The following is a 19,565-nucleotide window of genomic DNA, read 5'->3' as shown; positions in this document are numbered from 1 at the left end:
TGTTTTAGTATTATACGAGACTTTGATATGCTTAGATAGGAGATTCTTGATTTCTGCATTATGTATATTGCACCGCATATACATGTATTCATTCTGAAACTACAACACAGTAACTGGAAAATGTAACATTTGATGAAATATTATATTTCGTGTGGTTTTAGTGCATAATAATTTGATTGAACTTCTCAGGGATTCTGGATATTTTAATTGGATGGTTGGTAAAGAGCCTTATATTCTCCATGCAATGTCTCCTCCTTCCCCTCCCCTTGTATGGATATATATATATTTTTTTGTGCTCAGATGAAATGTTAATCCTGAGTGCTTTCTTTTTTATGTATATTTTTGGTTTAGATTGATATATGCATGATTTTAAAATGGTTTCTGAATATGTTTATTCTTATTATTTGTGAAGCCCTGTAATGTCACCTTTTTGTAAACTGAATGTATTCTAGCCTCTGGGCTGCTATTTTCAATAATAATAAATCTCATCTATTCAATTATATTCAACACCTGAGGCATAGCACTTGGTCTTGGACTTAAAGCGAGCCTAGCCAAGAGCGACACAATCCCACTCGGCTGTTCCCCCTTCATCATACAGCGAGAAGGCCTTGGTAAAAGGCTACTAATCCCCAGCCAAGGAGATAACCACTTTAATCGACTTTTCCCTACCTAATGAATGAAGAACATTGCACAAGTCATCATTACTCGCAATTTTGTATGTGAGCTATTGTTTTCCTCATCTACATACGATGACAAACAAAAGTACAAGCTTGATCAGAATTATAAGTTGAAGAGTTATAAAAAGGGAAGATGTGAACGAGAGCTTACCCTGACTTTGCAAAGTTTGTCCAGAATTCCATGAATTTAACCGAGAGGGCGTTTTCTTCTGCGGTCATATTGTGTGCCCTGATGTTGTACAACTCATCAATAAAAGGCATCCCAAAAACAAAAATCAGTTCTTCTGCGTGGCCCGCACCGAGCCATGGAGTAGAGGGGTAGCCATCTCCGTACTGAAAAACGCTCCTAGCAATAAGCAAAACAGGTTGATACTTTTCAGTGAAATGAAGAAGTGATTCGCCGTGACTGCAATCATTAATTAAAAGTCAGAAAACGGAGGTCATAGTCATGAATTTACATACTGATTACATCGATGTTTTGAAGAAAAAATTTGTTTTTGACATTATGTTATCATTGGAAAATTTTCTGAACAGAACATGATTATTTCAAGTATTAAAAGTATTATACATACATAGCCAAATAACAATTTCCTCTCAATCGATGGGGCATAATTTTGAATAGTAAGCAGCTGGTAAGGTAGAATTATTTCAAAACATTTTGACTATTAACTTCTTTGTAAAAATCGCTGTGAAAAGAGAGCGAATACACATTAAAGAAAAAAATGGTCATAAATTTTTACAAAATAACATCAGTCTTGTTAGCGGTCTGTAAAAAAAAAATCTGTTTCTGGTAAATGTGGGTGTAAGTGCTGTTGTTCTTTTATCATCCATTGTTGACTCCATCTTTTTTTGCCTGCACAGTACTCTTTTGTACTGTATGTCATGTAAGGTACAGCACGCTAACTACCTCTTGTGTTTAAACCTAGCAATATCGGTTGTCAATTCTGTCAATATACTGAATTAATTTTGCAGTTACGGGAGGGTTGAATGTAACCAGCTTCCCCTAAGATTGTACCCACTTTAAACAATGAAAACCCCACAAAGTTCAGAGGAGGTGTGAGGGGGTCAAAGGATGGGTGATAAAACCGCAACAGCTTTTGAACATGCAACAAAAACAGGTTTCGGAAACTCCAACCCACATCCTGCCAGAAAAGATTGTAATTCGTAATGATATGACATTTCATAGTCACTTTCACAGAGAAGTCAGGCAATGGATGTAGAAATACCCCTTTAGAATTATCTTGCTCAAATACTATTTGCGACCCTGCACCTCAAAACAAACAAAAAGTCGCCAGACATGAATTTTTAGTTACGACCATATTCTGAAAGAGCAGACTTTAAGCTTTAAAATGATGTATAACTCAAATCAAATGAACTCTCCTAACCTATCTAAATATTGGAAAGAAAGCACAAACTCAGGAAAAGTGTGAACTGAGAAAAGAGGCTCTTAAGTACAGTGTCTATTCAAGCGCTTAATCTTTACCAAACCGTGCTGGCTGTGCGATGAATGGAACAAAAAACAGGAAGTAAACCACCAGAGTAACAACAATGAAGGGATTATCAAATTAAAGTGAAATTAAGCATGCCTCATTAACAAATTCTGTCCATAATTAATGCCAACTTTCAAAGCAGTAGCACTATCCTTTCAAAAGTTATGATGAGTTGAAAGTGAAGAGTGTGGACAAGGTTTTTCAGAAATGAAAAAGGGATTCTAAAGACACACCTAATCACACTATTCTACCAAAAATGTTCGAGATGAACTGCTAAGAAAACACACTTTCCTGCCCGTTTTATCATACCAAATTTTAGCATAATGTAAAAGAAGACCCGCTCTTTCAGAAAATATGGAAAAGTCAAGTTCGGCTAGGTTGACCCATTTCACTTATTTTCAGTCCTCACGCAAAATCAGTGTGTGCGACTTTATGTTCGTTTTGAGGTGCACGGTCACATTTGTTCAAAAAATTACGTCTTATAGAATATTAAGATGAGTGTTCTTTTTTTTTTGCTGTTAAAAATAACGTTATATGATATATCAAAATGAGTGTTACATTTTTCTTTTTGCTGTGTGTATTGTTACTTTTTTAAAGTTCATATTATCATCTCAAACGATACCACCAAAATGTAAAAAGGAAGTCAAGGAAGGTACAATGTAAACACACACACATATATATACACACACACAAACACACAAACACACACAAAAATCAGTTTACACGCTGTCAGGTTTACACAAGAAAGTGTGAACTAGACTGCATACTTTGTTGGCTCGTGGGTCATGAAATATTTGTATACCGTCCCCCCGGCGTTTGCGTGCTCCCTGATTACGAGGTCCGTTGGGGCAGCGAAATCGATGTCGGTTCCCAGATAGACCAGGGATGAAAAGAAGTCCGCTTCCGGGTCATCGGCGATGGTCCAGTCAATGTACTCCTGGTTGATGGAATCCACGAGGATATCATCATCATGACCAACCAACGGGTTCGCGTAAAGCATGAAATAGTTTACAAAGATGTCGAAGGCTGTACGGTTGATCACAGGCGGGGTTGGGCTGCCGATATACTCTGGTAGAAGGCCAAATGGAGTCAGAGTCCCCTCGTCTTTGTTGAACCCCGCGAGTAGCGGTACCTTCGCAAAGTCTCCCATCTCGTAAAGGTTCGTTGGGGTGTCTTCAAGAAATGTGCCGTCAAGAGTAACTGGGTAAGCCCCGTCGAAATTATACAACTATTAAAGATTTCAGAGGAAACAGAGAGGGAGAGAGATATGATTATAACAATGTTATTGTGACTGTGAAAAATATGCGAATACGTATTCATAAATTCAAAATTTCAAGGCATTATTAATCATTTACATGTTCAACCATATAGGATCGAAGGCAGTGACTTGGGTATAATCATCTTTTGATAAAATTGGAATTTCCTCAAGATCATAAGTTGGTAATCAGTAGAGAGTGATATATGATAAAGATATGTTTCATGAAAAATCATTAGCTTAAAAAGTTAGTGTCTTTACTATCCCTTTTAAGTTTTCTAGCAATCTTTTTTTTTATTCTAAAGTTGTGACCGTTTGTAGTATTTCACATTTGTCTGTTGCCATTTTATTTGCCTTGGGATAAGACTGTGATTACTATTGTAATAGTGCGCATTTTTTTTGGTGAAGGTTGGGATTTATCATTAGATCACCTACTCCACAATAGTGTTTAATTTTAAATCATACTTTACCTCATTGGCTTTCACCCTTAGTTCGTCAGCATCTTGGAGTTTTAGGCAGGCAACCAAAACTTCGGAGGTGGACGTATCGCACCCGAAGGCGACCCCCAAACCTTGGGACAGCCTCCTTTCCCTCTCTGGATCGTGCTTAAAGGCCCAACCACTGAAAGCAGTGCCGCTCTGTTTCAGTGATAAACGTATAAATAAACAAATAAAAATGATAAATGATACATAATCATTACTTAAGTGAAAAGGACTTCATCTAACTTTGTGCTCCCATTGACATTGTTCAAATAGAACGGGAACTTTGATTCTGCTGATACAGAATTCTGTTTGCAGTTTGCATGGGCTCTGATATTTGACATCGTCATTAATATTGAAAATCTTTCAATGGACAGCAACTTACACTATACGCTCACACTTCTATGCCCGCACATGCAATCACATACAAACACGCACAAAGAAACACACAAAGATGCACATGTATTAGCATAAATTTACAGCATATAGTCAAGGCGCAGGGACCCAGAAAAATGACTTCGTTCAACCCACCCCGCAGAAAAGGTTTGACTGCATGGGGTGGTCGGTTGGACCCTCTGGAACACCCCTAGGTAGTATGTGACTCCAAATTGTGGTATCAATAAAATTTTACAGGCCACTTAAGTTGCGACTAGACCTTATTCTTCGAGAAAGAGTCTGCGCACGCTAAGACTACTACACGTACCACTAGCTCTGCTACAGGCGCCAATGCCAGTGGTGCGTGTAGTAGTCTTAGCGCATACAGACTTTTTAGGTCACAAATGATGGTTTTTGCCTGCAAACTAACATTTCACGCTAAGCTGGGGTCGGTGTAGTGTAGTTTCTAGACGTTTTTATTTGGTGTTTATTTCTCCGAGTTGAAGTAAGCAGAGTGAGAGCACATACCCAGTGATTGCGACGCCACAACCGTTTTTGTCGCAATCACTGGGTATGTACCCTCACTTGGCTTAGCGCAATACAGCGGGCTTCTGCACAATACACAAGTTGCAACTCAGAGAAATGAAGACGAAATAAAAGCGGCTAGAAATTAAGACTAGGGTCAGTGATGCTTGTCGCTATTGGGGCACTGAAAATGACAAACTTATCACAGTTCTTGCACTTATTTCATGAAAAATTCATCAAAACTGCATAAAACTATATATGTACACGTTGCTAGAGATGTCAGCAAAACAGTGGGATTCATTGTAAGTTATAATATTGTGCATGGTAACCATGGTAACGGGATGCCTACAGGTGATTGGTAACCCCTCCCCCCCAAAAAAATATATATATTGGATACATTATATATATATATATATATATTGGATACATCATATATATCTGGAATTTAGACAGATTTGTTTCTTTTGCCTTTCGTGCACATTACCCATTGTAGACCTACCTCAACACTGTTAAATTAGCCTGGATAAAAGGGAAAAGACGCCCAAGAGTTTTCCCTCATTGTCTCCTTAGCATTAATTCATTACTGTACGTTTTGATACAAATTTACATATCATGATTTTTTTGTTATATATATATATATGTATATATGTATATATATATATATATATATTTACAAAAGCTAACGAACACAAAAGTACGTTTAATTCTTTGGTGGATAATCCAGCGCACGTGTGTATTCCTTCTTTACAAAGAAATTCATCTGCATTCTTGAATAAACTTCCTTTACGAACATGAACAATTCTTGCTTTCCTCTGCTCTCTTCCAGGATTGTTTTGCATAACCATCACTCTGTTAATGCTCAAAAGAGCTAACATTAGAATATAATTGGCTTTGCTCTCTGTATGCACCTATATTTTTAAGGGAAATTTGTGTCCATACATTACTAAAAACTACATTTGCTTATGTACTTTGAAGTCAAATTTGTGTTGAAAGTACGACGGATGCAACTTTTTCATGCATTTCACTATTCGAAAATTATATCTTTCTTTCAATGGCCGTTTATTATGCCTTTGTTTACAGATATTGCAGTAACTTGAGAATGCTTCAGTATATTCTTCACATAAGTTGTACACAAAATATGCAAAAGGAAGGACATGCTCATTGAGCTTTTTGAAATTATGGGCTTTAGTTTTTGAGTTATTGACAGCTGAATCATGATTGGATAATACTAGTTGCCTTGGCAGCAGAAGACTTTTTTTAAACAATAGTCAATAAAATATTTTTTTTAATTGCATCTATAAAGCAGTAGGAGGCATTTTGGGGGTTACCAATCACCTGTAGGCATCCGGTTACCATGGTAACCATGTATAATATTATAACTTACATTGAATCCTACTGTATTGCCGACATCTCTAGCAACGTATACATATAAAGTTTTATGCAGGTTTGATGAATTCTTCATGAAATAAGTGCAAAAACTGTGATAAGTTTGGTATTTTCAGTGCCCCAATAGCGACAAGCGTTACCGACCCTAGTCTTTATTTCTAGTCGTTTTTATTTCGTCTTTATTTCTCTGAGTTGCAACTTGTGTATTGGGCAGAAGCCCGCTGTATTGCGCTTTGCCGGGTGAGGGCACATACCCAGTGATTGCGATTCGGGCGTCGCAATCACTGGGTATGCGCTCTCACTCTGCTTACTTCAACTCGGAGAAATAAAGACGAAATAAAAACGTCTAGAAACTACACTATACCGACCCCCAGCTTGGTGTGAAAAGTTAGTTTGCAGGCAAAACCCTTGTTTGTCGAAGAAAAAGTATGCGTGCGCTAAGACTACTACACGCACCACTGCACTGGCGCATATAGCAGTGCTAGTGGTGAGTGTAATAGTCTTGGCGTGCACAGACCCCATTGCGTTTGTTCCAACAAATAATGATGAAAAATGGCCAGTAAAATTCTACTGACACCACAATTTGAAACCACATACTACCTGGGGATGTTCATGGAGGTCCCATCTACCACCCTGTCTGGTCAAACCTTTTCTGCGGGGTGGGTTGAACGAACTCCTTAATTAAGCCTCCTACAGGAATTAGCGCCTTGACTAATATATTGTTTGTTTAAGGAAAAAAAATAATCGACTGATTCGCAGTATTACCTGATACGCCTATCAATCACTGGTGGTCAATGGATAACAATAGACATGCGCTCTTTGTATGCTATAGATTTTAAGTGATGTTGGGACTGCAGCACTCACCTGTAAGATCGCTTTATTGAAGAAGCCCCGGCTGAGTTTGGAAAGGAGATGAAAACTGACGCTCGCCGACCCGGCGCTTTCCCCGAAAATGGTGATGTTATTCTTGTCACCATGAAAGGCTGAAAAAAAAAATCAAACTTAAATTGATTTTGACGAATGATGTAGTGAGGCTTTGGCTGGCGCACATGCTCACCTTTGAGAGTGATGATTTGTAGCACTGATTTAAAGTCAAAAGCCAATACATTTTCCAGTTTATTTTGTATCATGGAGTAATATAAGAGGAACTGTGGAGATGACATTCAGTTTATTTTATTCATTTTTGTTTCACGGAGTAACATCAGCCAGATGCTGTTTTCAGCGAGTCCGTGCCATAAAAACTCATAGATACAAGACACAAATATGATACATGAAACTCAATCGCGAAACACAATCAAAATAAATTACATGTGAAATTAGTTTTGTATCATACTGGATAGGAATTAGAATTAGCTCATAAATATACCCAAAATATTCCTTTAAAAAACTGCACGGTTGAGACTTCAAGGCTGAACATAGCACTGGTCATAAATAATAATGGTGTTTCGATACTATCTATAGGACTTGCTTGAGGGAGACTCTTTCCTACAAAGAAAAACAATGTTTAAGGAGAGAGTGTAATGTAAATTCAAAGCATTCTTATGACTATATACTTATTCGAGTCTTCTTTGATGTCCTGTATGCATGAATCGAAAACTGTACATTTTTACAATAGACATCGCATTAATGTTGCCAAAATACTCTGAACGTCCCATGAGAAAGCTGATAGATAATGTATAGCCTGCTGGCTTTCAGTTGGTTGCGATATACTGATTTCTCAAAAGTGCTCAGTTTTACACTTTTTTCCTACGTCAAAGAGACGAGAATATACCAATGAAATCGACTGTCTCTTTTTGGAGTGAATTTCTTGAATAAGTTCTTACCCTCGATGTTATTATAAACCCATTCCAGCGCAGCAACCTGATCCAGCATACCATAGTTTCCTGGTGCCACATCGTCCTCTGGAGAAAGAAAGAGGGAAGGAAAGACAGATAGAGTAAGTGGTAGATGGAATAAGTGACGATATAGACGGGGGGAGGGGGTGGAGGGTAAACGGATAGGAAAACAGAACATGATAGTGGATTCGATACCTGCATGCTTAGGCTCACTATAACTTGACATCTCTAATAACCATGCGCCGAAAGATATTCGCCTACATGCACATTATGGCTTTTATCATTACATCTACAGTGACTCAACAGTGCTGCCAGGCGGTCCCCATTTTAGGTATACATTACGAGTTTCTAACGGATGCCTAAAGCTCGTGCAACAGAATCACTTGTGCATACGATTAATTCGTTTCTTCTTCTTCTTCTTCTCCTCCTCTTTTTATCTCTTTTCCTTTCCGAAGAGAAATTATACACCTTTATAAAAAAATACAAAAGAGGCTAAAAAGCTTTAAAGACTGAACACCATCTTTGGTTTTGTTTTGTTGTTATTGTTGTTGCTGCTGTTTTTTAAGGATTACTTTAGTGCGAGGATAAATATTATCCCGTTGTTGTTTACAGGATTCAGGGGTTTCTCTTCAGTCGTTTGAAGTTTAGGACTTGCTCACGTTTGACTTTTCTCCTCGCAAAGTGAGGCTGATAGAAAAACAATAAAACGGTCGAAGGGTCAACATATACTGGTGATACGATATCAACAGACAGAAACAGATATCATGAACTGAGTACACAAGCAGGTTCAGGTTTTATTTGAAATTATAATTTGTATTTGGCCGTATGTAGCAAAAGTGATTTGATTGAAAGATATATATATGTGTAAAGCTTAGCTCATATAGTTTACTGCTTAGATTGGAAAAGAAAATTATGTCTCTGAGCAAAATAACAGCAGGGAGGTGCACCTCCCTGATAATAGGCAGGAAATAAGAGAGGTAACATTGTTCTCTAAGCATTGAAAATGTAGGCAAAGTACTTTGACATAGGAAAACTAAAGTAGGCGTCGTCCATATATAACTCGCATCAGTCCACATTCTGTCACATAGGATTATCAACAAATAGCATGAAAATGGATGAGGAAATGTGCACAAGTTGTAGACTATACTCTTCTTTACTAATCACAGAAGTAAATTGGTTATGATCCACAGTAGGTACTATCGCTACAGATACTTAAAGGGCGTACCTGTTGAAAATTGCGCGAAGATATTTAAGCGATAGTTTATCGCTACAACTATGACGTCACCAACGGTGACCAATGGGATGCCGCTATAATCATAATTCATAGCCGTTCCACCGCTGAAACCTCCCCCGTGAATCCACACCATTACAGGAGTGCCAGATTGCTGCAAAATAAAAGAAACAAAAACACAGGAGTGTATGACATCACTGGCAACACATTTTCACAATCAAAATGTGCATGAGTATGGGTAACATGAATTTGTCGTTTTCATTAACCCTTTATATAGGGTATACAGGCTATCATTGTAACTCCATGGGAATTACCATATTTAATGATAGTAAACTCAACCATAAAAAAGGTTGAATTTCAGTTGCTTTCCATTTGATACCGACACAAACTGTATCATTTTGTTCCCTATAGATTTGAAAAACCTGTTATCACTGAGGAGGGGGAGCTCGATCAGTGTTCATCTGAGCCTGTTTACAAACACAATCTATCTCAAAATACGTTGCTTTTGTTTCATCTGATTGACAATTTGCCTTACATCGAAGTGTGGTGGTCTTCAAGGGTCTCTGGAATCATCCCCTCCAGAAGGATAATAAAGAGTACTGGACACAAAACACACCCTTGTCTTACTCCAACTATAGTCATGAAGAATTGCGTTGCTGGTTATCTAGGGTCACTGCGCTGCTGGGGTGTTCACATAGTGAGGACTTTGAAGACTTCAACTAGCCCCTCGTCAACGTTGGAGCCTCTTAGAACTTGCCACACGCCTTAGTGTCGCACCCGATGAAATGCCTTCTTAAGATCAATAAAGTTGGCGAGAGGTCCTTTTGGTGTTGCAGATGTATTTTAATGAGGACTCGGTAGTTGAGATTTGCTGCACATTGCTCCGCCTTCATCTAAAACCTACTTGTTCTTCTGATAGCAGTTCCTTAGCCTTACGCTTAGATTTCGGTGAATTGAAGGTTATCAAGGTTGCCTTTCTTGGGCAAATGAATCACTAGTGATGGAATGCACTCTGTTAGCCACTTTTTTTGTCCAGATATTCTGACATAGCATTGTTAGTGATTCTTTAGTCTCGTTCCTTCCATGCTCCAAAAGCCCAGCTGCACATTTTCCAAAAGTTGGGATTTCCTTGGTTTCATGTTCTGTATTGCAGCCTCAACCCCTTTCTTCAGTACTTAGAGAGTTGTTCTCGTTATCTGCGGGTCTCAGTTCATCCTGCAGTATGAAAGTGTCTGAGTTGAGATAAGAATTAGAAAGGCCATCACAGTATTGCGTCCACCTCTCCAGGTCTTTTTCACCCTCTTATGTAAGTAGCTTGCCGTCTTCATCTGCAGTGAATGTTGATCTTGACTGGTTGGTCTGTTTTTGAGGGTCTGGAGTATGCTGCATGCCTTTCCTCAATTGTTTTTATCTGTATCATGACATCTTTGTTCACCTGTTTCATTTTTTCTCAATTCTCTCCTCTGGTAGCACAAAATTAGCACTTCAATTTGAACCCAAGGTTGGACTTTTTGTTAATGTTGCTTTGAGCAAGACTGTTTACGTGCCTGTCCACTAAACTGAGGACACAAACGTCCCACCTACTTGTGGCTGTAAAACTTCGGTAATTTCGGAATCCTTCAACTTCCCTAAGGCGAATCAAATTGTGCTCTTTGGACGATGATTGCACTTCAGCTTAAGCTTGGAAGTCACCAGATGCCAGTGCCTTGGAGCTTTCTTGTGTTTTGCTTTGCTCTTGAAGTCCGCCTGCTTGTGGACTTTTCCCGTTCGGTGAGTACCAGGTCGCTTTTCTTGATAGCTTATGAGGATGGAGAGTGTTTGCTAATGTACGGGGGTGACTTTTTAAGATCTGTAGCAGTCTCAGTCCTTTGTGGTTGGTTTTCCCACTGCTTAACTTTCTACTGTGCCTATATACCCAATTCTTGTATGCATCCCGGCCAACCTCCCCATTCCAATCTCCCTAAATTATGAACATTTCTTTCTTTGGACCAGTAACTATAATATGATGGCGTCGATCTGTTGTTAGACCTCAGTTTCCTGGTCATCGTTGTTTGACGTCGGAACACAAACCTGGGTGATTGTCAGATTAAAGTGAGGTTTGCAGAGATGCAGATGGCTATATATAACTGAGTCTGCTTGATACGGACATGCAGCTCATGACACTATTTGCAATTTCCTTTCGTACAGTGAAGGCCACGCTTCTCCTCCCACCCCTAACCCAGATCTTACGCCCTTCTTCTGTTGACGTTTCGCCAAGGCAGGCCATTTGATTTCAGACATCCTATCGACATCCCAGCGATAGCCTTTCAATTTCTCTTGTCGGTCCATGTATCTTGTCACACGCATAAGGGGTATGAACGTTCTATATGCTCCGATATCTTATGTGGTTATATATAATGTAGTTTAATGATGTTTATTGATGAAGGGAGTGGTACGCCTCATGTACACTTAGTCGCGGAATAATCCCGTCATTCTGACCCTTCTGCCTTGATTGCTGCAGCTCTTCCGCAAAGTGGTGCAGTGTAAACATCACCCCTTGAGCAAACTCAAGCGGTTTACATAGACGTGGCGTCTGGAGGCAGCGCGTTAGAGATTTAGGGTGTGGATGAGAACCACTTATGCCCGTCCACCCTACTCAGTAGGGAACTTTTGCAAGCACGACGCGGCCACTAATTGAGCGTGCCGTGATCAAAATTTGTTATGCGCATGCTCAAATCCGGAAAACCTCCCGTCCTTGGGAAAACAAGAACCGACCTCGGCCAAAATAGCGTCGGGTACCGCTGGTGGGCACGATTGAGTAGCCAGCCAATCAGCCATCTTGTTGTGCGTTTCGGTCATATACCAAGCAATGGTTTACATCAGGCAAAATCGCTTTAAGTGTGCGTCTACACAGAAAAGCGAATAGAAATAGGGACGGGTGTCCGAATACAGAGATTGTCACAGCTGATTGCTTCCGGGTCCTCCCGGTCTTCCCGTCGTGTAGCGAAACTTCCCTATTATTCTGCAGGAAGTAGCCTGCCAGACATCAAGATAGTACCCCTATATACCTACACCCTTACACCCATACACGAACAAACAACTCTCATGTATATTTTACCTCAGGCACATCAGAAAAACTGTGTTAGGGAGATATCTTCGTCGCGACGATATGAGACAAAAGATCGTCGCCAATCGTCCCCGACGATCCAAATTTTGGGCCTCATGTGCTCATTACTGCGCTCTTTTTGGCTCATTATAAATATCAACAAAAGATGGTTCCGACGAGTCGGAACGAAGTCGTCTCTTTTCGTCGCGACTAATCAATTAAGGAGGTCTTTTGTCGATCGGCGAAGCGTTTCAGTGATTGTTCAAACGTCGCACATCGTCCCCGACGACTGCGTATTCAACTTGACTAACCGTTTTGTAAAGGTTTTGGTGATGGTTTCGCGTCGCTCATCGTCCCGACGATTGACCATTGAATTTAAATCACCGTTCCGTGGCGAGTTTGTTAATCCATAATTGTTCAAACGTCGCACTTATCGTCCCGACGATTGTCCATTCAACTTGAATCACTGGTCAGAGACGCGTTTAGTAATTGTTAAAGCGTCGCGCATCGTCCCTAGGCTTGCCCATTGAACTTAAATTACCGTTTGGTATGAGTTTGAAACGTCGCACATCGTCCCGACGATTGCTCATTCAATAATAGAAATTGCTCGATGCTGAGGTGTTTATTTTTTCTAACATCGCGAGTGGTCCCGACGATTGCCCATTGAATTGAAATTGTCGTTCAATGATTGCCACCAGGGTAATTCATCTTCTATGAAGCCTTGCTCTCATGTTTGCCATACTTGTCAGTAAACAACACAAAAACATCGTAACGAGATCCGATGGCTGTCAGACTCCCGAAATTCTTGAATGAATCATGAAAAAAAAAGTGATGAACGTACATTATAATCTTTCCACAAATCCAGAGCTTGAAAGAAAACATCCGGCATTTATTTCATTGTTATTCATTTCCGAACGTCAAAGCAAATTTCCGACACTTATATTAACATCTTTCAGAGCTGAATGTTATTGCTATTTACTTTCGAACGCATAAGCAAATACCCGGCATTTATTTTATCATCGTACGGAGTTGTATATCATTAGTAGTCATTTCCGAACGTCAAAGCAAACATGCGATATTTATTTAATCACCGTACGGAGTCGAATATTACTGTTATTCATTTCCGAACGCAAAATCGAATTTCTGACATTAATTTTAGCACCGTACGGAGCTGAATCTTACCGTTATTCAAATCGAAAAGTATAAGCATCCTTGGTATAAGCAAACATCCGACATTTATTTTAGTACCGTACGGAGTCGAATATTACCGTTATTCATTTCCAAAAATAAAAACAACATCTGACATTTATTTTAGCATCTTATACGGAGTCGACTGTTACCGCTGTCCATTTCCAAAAGTAAAGGCAAACATCCGACTTTTTTTGGTGGCCCGACGTGCGTTTTTGGTGGCCCCGGTCCACCGAGCCACCGTTAGTGTCGAGCCCTGGTGTACACCTCACTAACCTCAGCTTGTTGGGGAAACTTACTAGTATACTGCCATACGAGGGGAGATGCTTTCATCTCTTCTAGAGAGCTTCCCTATGAGCGAATGAAAATCTTTGTTTGGCATTTTCATTTCTATACTCCATAATTATTCGTTGTTTCCAAACATTTTCATGATGTCGGTATTTCAATATCATAATATTTTTCTTAATGTATTCTATTTTCATTCCTTGACCAAAGTCAGTATGTCCGCCACAAGTACGGTAATCGCTACGTTTCGCACAGTGCAATATGTGCCGAAGTGCGAAACACGTGGTTATCAAGTTCAATGAAACACGCCGTCCATGCGTGCTTCTTGTCTGGTTTCGTAGTAGCTCCATGGTTACGGCAAAGACAATAAACGGAGGAGGCACTCCGTATAGTTTTTTTTTTTTCGTTTACAGTAAACAGTTTACATTCGATACAAATAAATTAATAGTCACGTCTTTTACTGTTTGATGATCGCCAAGTCGGGAAGAAGTATCTAGAGGAACTTCTCAGTTGATATGTCCGTGATGTTCATTCTAATTTTCACACGCAGTGGTACGCAGATTTTATGAGTGTGAGATCGAAAGAAGTTTCAATATATGTTGCCATGATATTATGTAGGCCTACTGTTGTGTAATTGGGTAGGTATAGCTCTTACACTATAAACTTTAGGAAAGGTTGTCAGTTTTTTTTCTTCTGCCATTATTTCCTCTGATATGATTTGTCGTGGCCATTAAGTTAGTTTCAACCTAAAAGATACGTGTCACGTAGGTCTATTGGTTGCCAGCACGCATTTATCTGACTTGTTGTGCGGTTAAGTCTGTTGTTGTTGTTGTTGTTGTTGTTGTTGTTGTTGTTGTTGTTGTTGTTTTTTATCATTCATGGGAGGGGGCAAACAAGAGTGAGAAATGAGGGAGAGGTGAAATCAGAACAAGGAAACATCTGTTCATTTAGCTGTCACTTATGCCAGCAGTAGTATTGTCATCACCATTGCTATTCAGATCAGTTTTATAGTCATATCCTATAACATTGCACGACTATCATCATCATGACTTGAGAGAGAGAGAGAGAGAGAGAGAGAGAGAGAGAGAGAGCAAAAAAACCCGCCACCCGTTCAAGGGCGTATACAAAGCAAACGAATCGCAAAGTAGATCAACGGGGGGGGGGGGGGGGGGGGGCGTTTCATCAACGAGTTCGTCGGAGGTTTTCACCGACAAATTTGTCATCAGCCAATCAGACGCAAGGATTTCAGTAGCTTTTAACAGTTGTCAGTGTAAATCACTGACAAAAAGTTTCATGAAACGGTCCCCAGGAAGGTGGATTCATGGTACAATATTCCGTATGGCATACCAGCAATACAAACAGACACGTTACTGCAAAATAAATGATAGAACACAGCAAGCGAGCAGGCTAGAATCAAACCTCCTTTTGTAGGAAAGTCCAACAAAAGTCTTACAACATACCTGTAATAGGGGGTTCACACGTACACAAATTAGCATGTTACAGAACTCAATTTTTGTTACCCTTTAGCAAACTCCAGTCTTTTGCACATGTGGACACACACACACACACACACACACACACACACACACACACACACACAGAAAATTAGTGCGAACCAGTAGCGCGATGCATAACCTCAGAAATCTTGCTGATATTTCTGAATGAGCGCGGTATTTGCCCCGGCAGTACTTGAACGGTCAGGTTTAGATACTTGATTGAGTTCTTTTATTCTCATCATTAACAACAGCGTGCTCTCCACACCACTGTGAGGCACAAGAACAATAGTTTCATCGATTGGCAATTAGCGGGTTATTTTCTGTACGTGTGAACGGTTGCAAAAAAAAAACCCTCAACTTTCCGAGGGTGGCTGGAGCGTCTGAACCAAAAAGTGTACAATCCTCGCGTGTACGCTCTTTTGTCTGAGAAGTTGGAAAAAAAAAAACCTCGAGTATTGGAGCATGTTCAGTAACGCACTATTTTGCACAATGTGAAGGCGGGTATTGATATATCAGACTCAGCATGGGGGGGGGGGGTCTGATGAAATCTAGCATTAAAAGAATGAACTACACTGACATACTAAAAATGATAAAACTGGACATGAAGTTCATGACCTCTATCCGAGTGCCTCGGACACGGGAAGTACTATGCATGTATCTACAAGCTACATTAAAGTAAAGCATAATGATATAATAAACGCTGCGATTCGAAGTGTTCTTCTGTTTTGCTTTCAGCAATAACCAAAACTGTATTTTTACGCTCGATTCACAGTGGAGCACTAAATAAATCGAGTGTATAATATCAATACTAACTCTTTAACTCTTTATGTGCCACGTTCGCACCTCCGACTCAGTCGTCCTCGACGGCGTGCCAACTTCGCATAGGACTACTAGTATTCTGCTCAACAAACAAAGCCGCCAAGACGGATCAATAAACCGCTAATTACTTCTAATCCCGCGGCACAATGAAAGCGTTTCTCGTGCTTTTGTTCCTCTCATACTAACAGTATACGGCTTGCATTCTATGTGGTGAACGACTATCAAGCGATGTTCCCAACTAGATTTACTCGTACATTCTATGTTTCTGTCACGGTTTAATGTGCAAAAGTCATGCCTTTATAGTAATGTAGCAACTGGTCATTAAAAAAAAAAAAATTGAAAATAGAGTCGGCATACAATTTATATCGAAACAAAGCTTGGCATTCCTCTTTAACTTTGCCTACTATTACGCCCATCTTAACAGAAATTTGTAGAAGTTATACAAATTGGAAAAACAGAATTCTTTCTCAAAGCATGACTACCTTTGTGTTTCAGAATAACGTGGCACACAGGGTGTTTCCACCATGGCGCATAAAGAGTTAAGAAGCAGGCCTGTGATTTCTCTATTTAGTCTGTTGAAGTATCTCATTGATATGATTTTTTTTTTTTCAGTCAATTGTGCACCCCTGACTAAGCTATCAAGAGTATAGCTCTTGTGTTCGGAAACTGGATTTACGCAAAGCATACATTCACCATGTATAGTACAATGCTCCAATATTGATGAAAGCGGTTTCGTGTGTGATACGTATTCCTCTTTCGGGTGAGTGTGCTGTGAAATCCGGTCATTTTGTTTTATTTTCAACTGCATCTCCTTATTTTGTAACTGTGGATGAGACTTTATTTCATTTTCTAAATCATGCAGGATGAGCCATACGTTTATTTTTCGGCATAGATAGATAATTCGCCTTTTTGAATGACGAACCTTCGTGTAATTTTTGGATTAACAGATTTGTTACAGTTGCACTGGGATGTCTTCTAAATTATATTTTGAGGCCACTGAGATCAAGATGATCATGCGTAGGCGTATATAACTCTCTACACTTTAATGTACATGAAGTTGATCACTTAAGAAAAAATAACATATTTACTTTTGCTTACAATCCAGCACATTACAACGCATCGCACATCAACCTGCCAATGCCCAATAATCTTGGTAACAGCTCATTATTCCGAAGGTTCGTTATTCACAAGACTTTAGTCCGAAGATTCGTTTTTTCGAAGCTTCGTTATTCCGAATTTCATTTTCAATCTAACGAATCTCCGGAATAACGAGCCGTCGGAATAACGCAATGTTCGGATTAACGAACCCTTTTTCATTTTCGGATTAACGAACCTCGGTATAGGAAATTTGTGCGTTTCAGATTAATGACCCTTCGGAATAGCGAACCTGGGAATAACGAACAGCACCAATAATCTTATAAAGAGAAAGGATACCCGATATATACATTAAAAATATTGAGGTATAATTAAGATACAGCATTATGTACATAACAGCAACAACAACAACAACAAGATTAGGATTGAGTAAGCAGACAAGTTTTCAACAATGATTTGAACATATCAACACTTTCAGCTATACGAATATAGAGAGGGAGTTTATTCCAAAGGGGTGGGGAAATACAGAAAAGGTCCTATATCACCATAGCGGGTATGTGCGGGACCACGTGATAATTGGAGAGAAGAGAGAGAACAGGCTGAAGTGGAGGAGCGGAAGGGAGGTAAGATTAATCCATAATATTTATCTTGTAAACAATAAGGATGATTTTAAAGGTGATACGTTGATGTATGGGGAGCCAGTGGAGGGATTGGATAACTGGAGTAATTTGGTCAGATGTTTTTGTCAGGGTTACAAGCCTTGCAGCTGTATTTTGAATTTTGAATTTGGTGCAATACTCGATGCAGGGAGACCAACAAGAAGGAAATTGCAGTAGTCAAGATGAGAAGTAACAAATGCGTGAATTAGACGTTCGGTGGAAGACTGCTCCGATAACTTACGGATATTAATAATGTATTTTTACAAATACCCCTGAAGCAGCAGAACGACATGAGTTCTTAATGTGTGTGTTATTTCGTTTGTTCGTTTGTTGTTGTTTTTTAAAGTTCAGATGCCTATCTACCATAACTCCTATTAGATCTCTGACGGGCTGGGAGATAAATTTTTGTGAGAAAACTAGCCCGCCTGACAATTCTGATTTATCAGAATTCAATTTCAAATGATTATCGCGAGACCATCGCTTAATATCATCAACACAACTATGAAGTTTGCAGAGCTCTTCGACATTGGGTATTTGGTAGTATGATTATGTAAATTTGAGTATCGTAAGATATCTTCACGATCTTTCACAAATATTTCTTAAAATAATGATCAATATTGGATGCCCGCGTTCTACAGCTGATCTAAATTACAGCGAATTATGTGTCCTGTCAATTGGAAACCTTCACAATACCGCAATTTAACCGTCAAACGCAATAGAAATGCCACAACCTAAGGATTTGAATCCTCGTTCATCATTATGGTTTCTATTAATGAAAAAGAAGGGACAGAACGAAATGAGATTAAGACTTTTATGTTAGTGAAATTGATCACTCTCAGCTGCATATATTTTGAAGGAAAATTAATGATTTCGGACATGTGTTAAAAGCATCGTCGACAGCGCGATGCTGCTCCATTTGGCATGTTTGGTAAAGCCTATTATCCCCTACTCCATTCCCCCTTCTTTATGAATTTTGGGGATCACATAAGGGTACGCGCTCTTTTGAAATGAGTCAAGTCTTAGTTAGGCATATAATCTTACCTTTACAGTGATCACACTAAAGAACCCGATTCCACATCATTCTATCTAATCAGAGAATCGAAAAAGATAGCTTTTCTAATTGATTGTTGATAGACCAAATCAGTGTATCCGTCCCGTGATTGCCTATCAGTGACGTAACAGCGCGAATACTATGCCCATACAACTGCTTGTGTTATCATAGGCCTAATCAGTTACACTAAAAAGCTGTTCGTGATGTGTGGTGTTTGCACCAAAATTGGTATGTAAAATTCATACAAATTTTACACTATTAAAATGGCGTACATGATTTTTTAGCTAGTTGGCAAGAGGGATACCCCAACTCACAAGCGAGCGCACCCTCTGCGAGCTGTGTCTAAAACGAGTCTCGTTGTGTGTGTTGTTGAATCAGCGTGTCTTATTCGATTCTTCTTGTATTGTTCCGCCAGGATGGTGTCTTTCAAGACAGCTGGACACTGCTTTCATTGTTCCTGGGAAAGGGTCATCTTTCTTTTGACGGTCAAGCCTTTCATTATTATCGTGGTGAACTTCAATAATCGTCCCCACGCTAACGTACAAAGGAAGGAAATGCTTTTATTATGTATCAATGCACGCGTAATACCATCAGTATAGGCCTATAAAACGAAAGTTTGACTCTATGTCCCGAA

The 19,565-nt window shown here is 39.5% G+C and overlaps 1 protein-coding gene across 1 annotated transcript in view; it reads right to left on the bottom strand.

Annotated features, from left to right (window-relative positions):
* LOC139730298 (acetylcholinesterase-like) overlaps positions 1 to 19,565 on the bottom strand; it is a 37,720-nt gene that overhangs the window by 3,220 nt on the left and 14,935 nt on the right. Inside the window, exons 3-8 of the mRNA XM_071641173.1 lie at positions 9,248 to 9,407; positions 8,011 to 8,088; positions 7,052 to 7,170; positions 3,893 to 4,060; positions 2,935 to 3,395; positions 829 to 1,023 (exon numbers count right to left, since the gene is read on the bottom strand). Coding sequence (XP_071497274.1) covers positions 829 to 1,023; positions 2,935 to 3,395; positions 3,893 to 4,060; positions 7,052 to 7,170; positions 8,011 to 8,088; positions 9,248 to 9,407 — 1,181 coding nt within the window. The remainder of the gene's footprint in view (positions 1 to 828; positions 1,024 to 2,934; positions 3,396 to 3,892; positions 4,061 to 7,051; positions 7,171 to 8,010; positions 8,089 to 9,247; positions 9,408 to 19,565) is intronic.

Source organism: Diadema antillarum, unplaced genomic scaffold (genome assembly GCF_040938485.1).
Source record: "Diadema antillarum isolate AM-2024a unplaced genomic scaffold, OU_Dant_1.0 seq00000301_RagTag, whole genome shotgun sequence".
Lineage (NCBI taxonomy): Eukaryota > Metazoa > Echinodermata > Echinoidea > Diadematoida > Diadematidae > Diadema > Diadema antillarum.
Note: the sequence above shows the minus strand (reverse complement) of the source record. Positions and strands in the feature narration are given on the sequence as shown.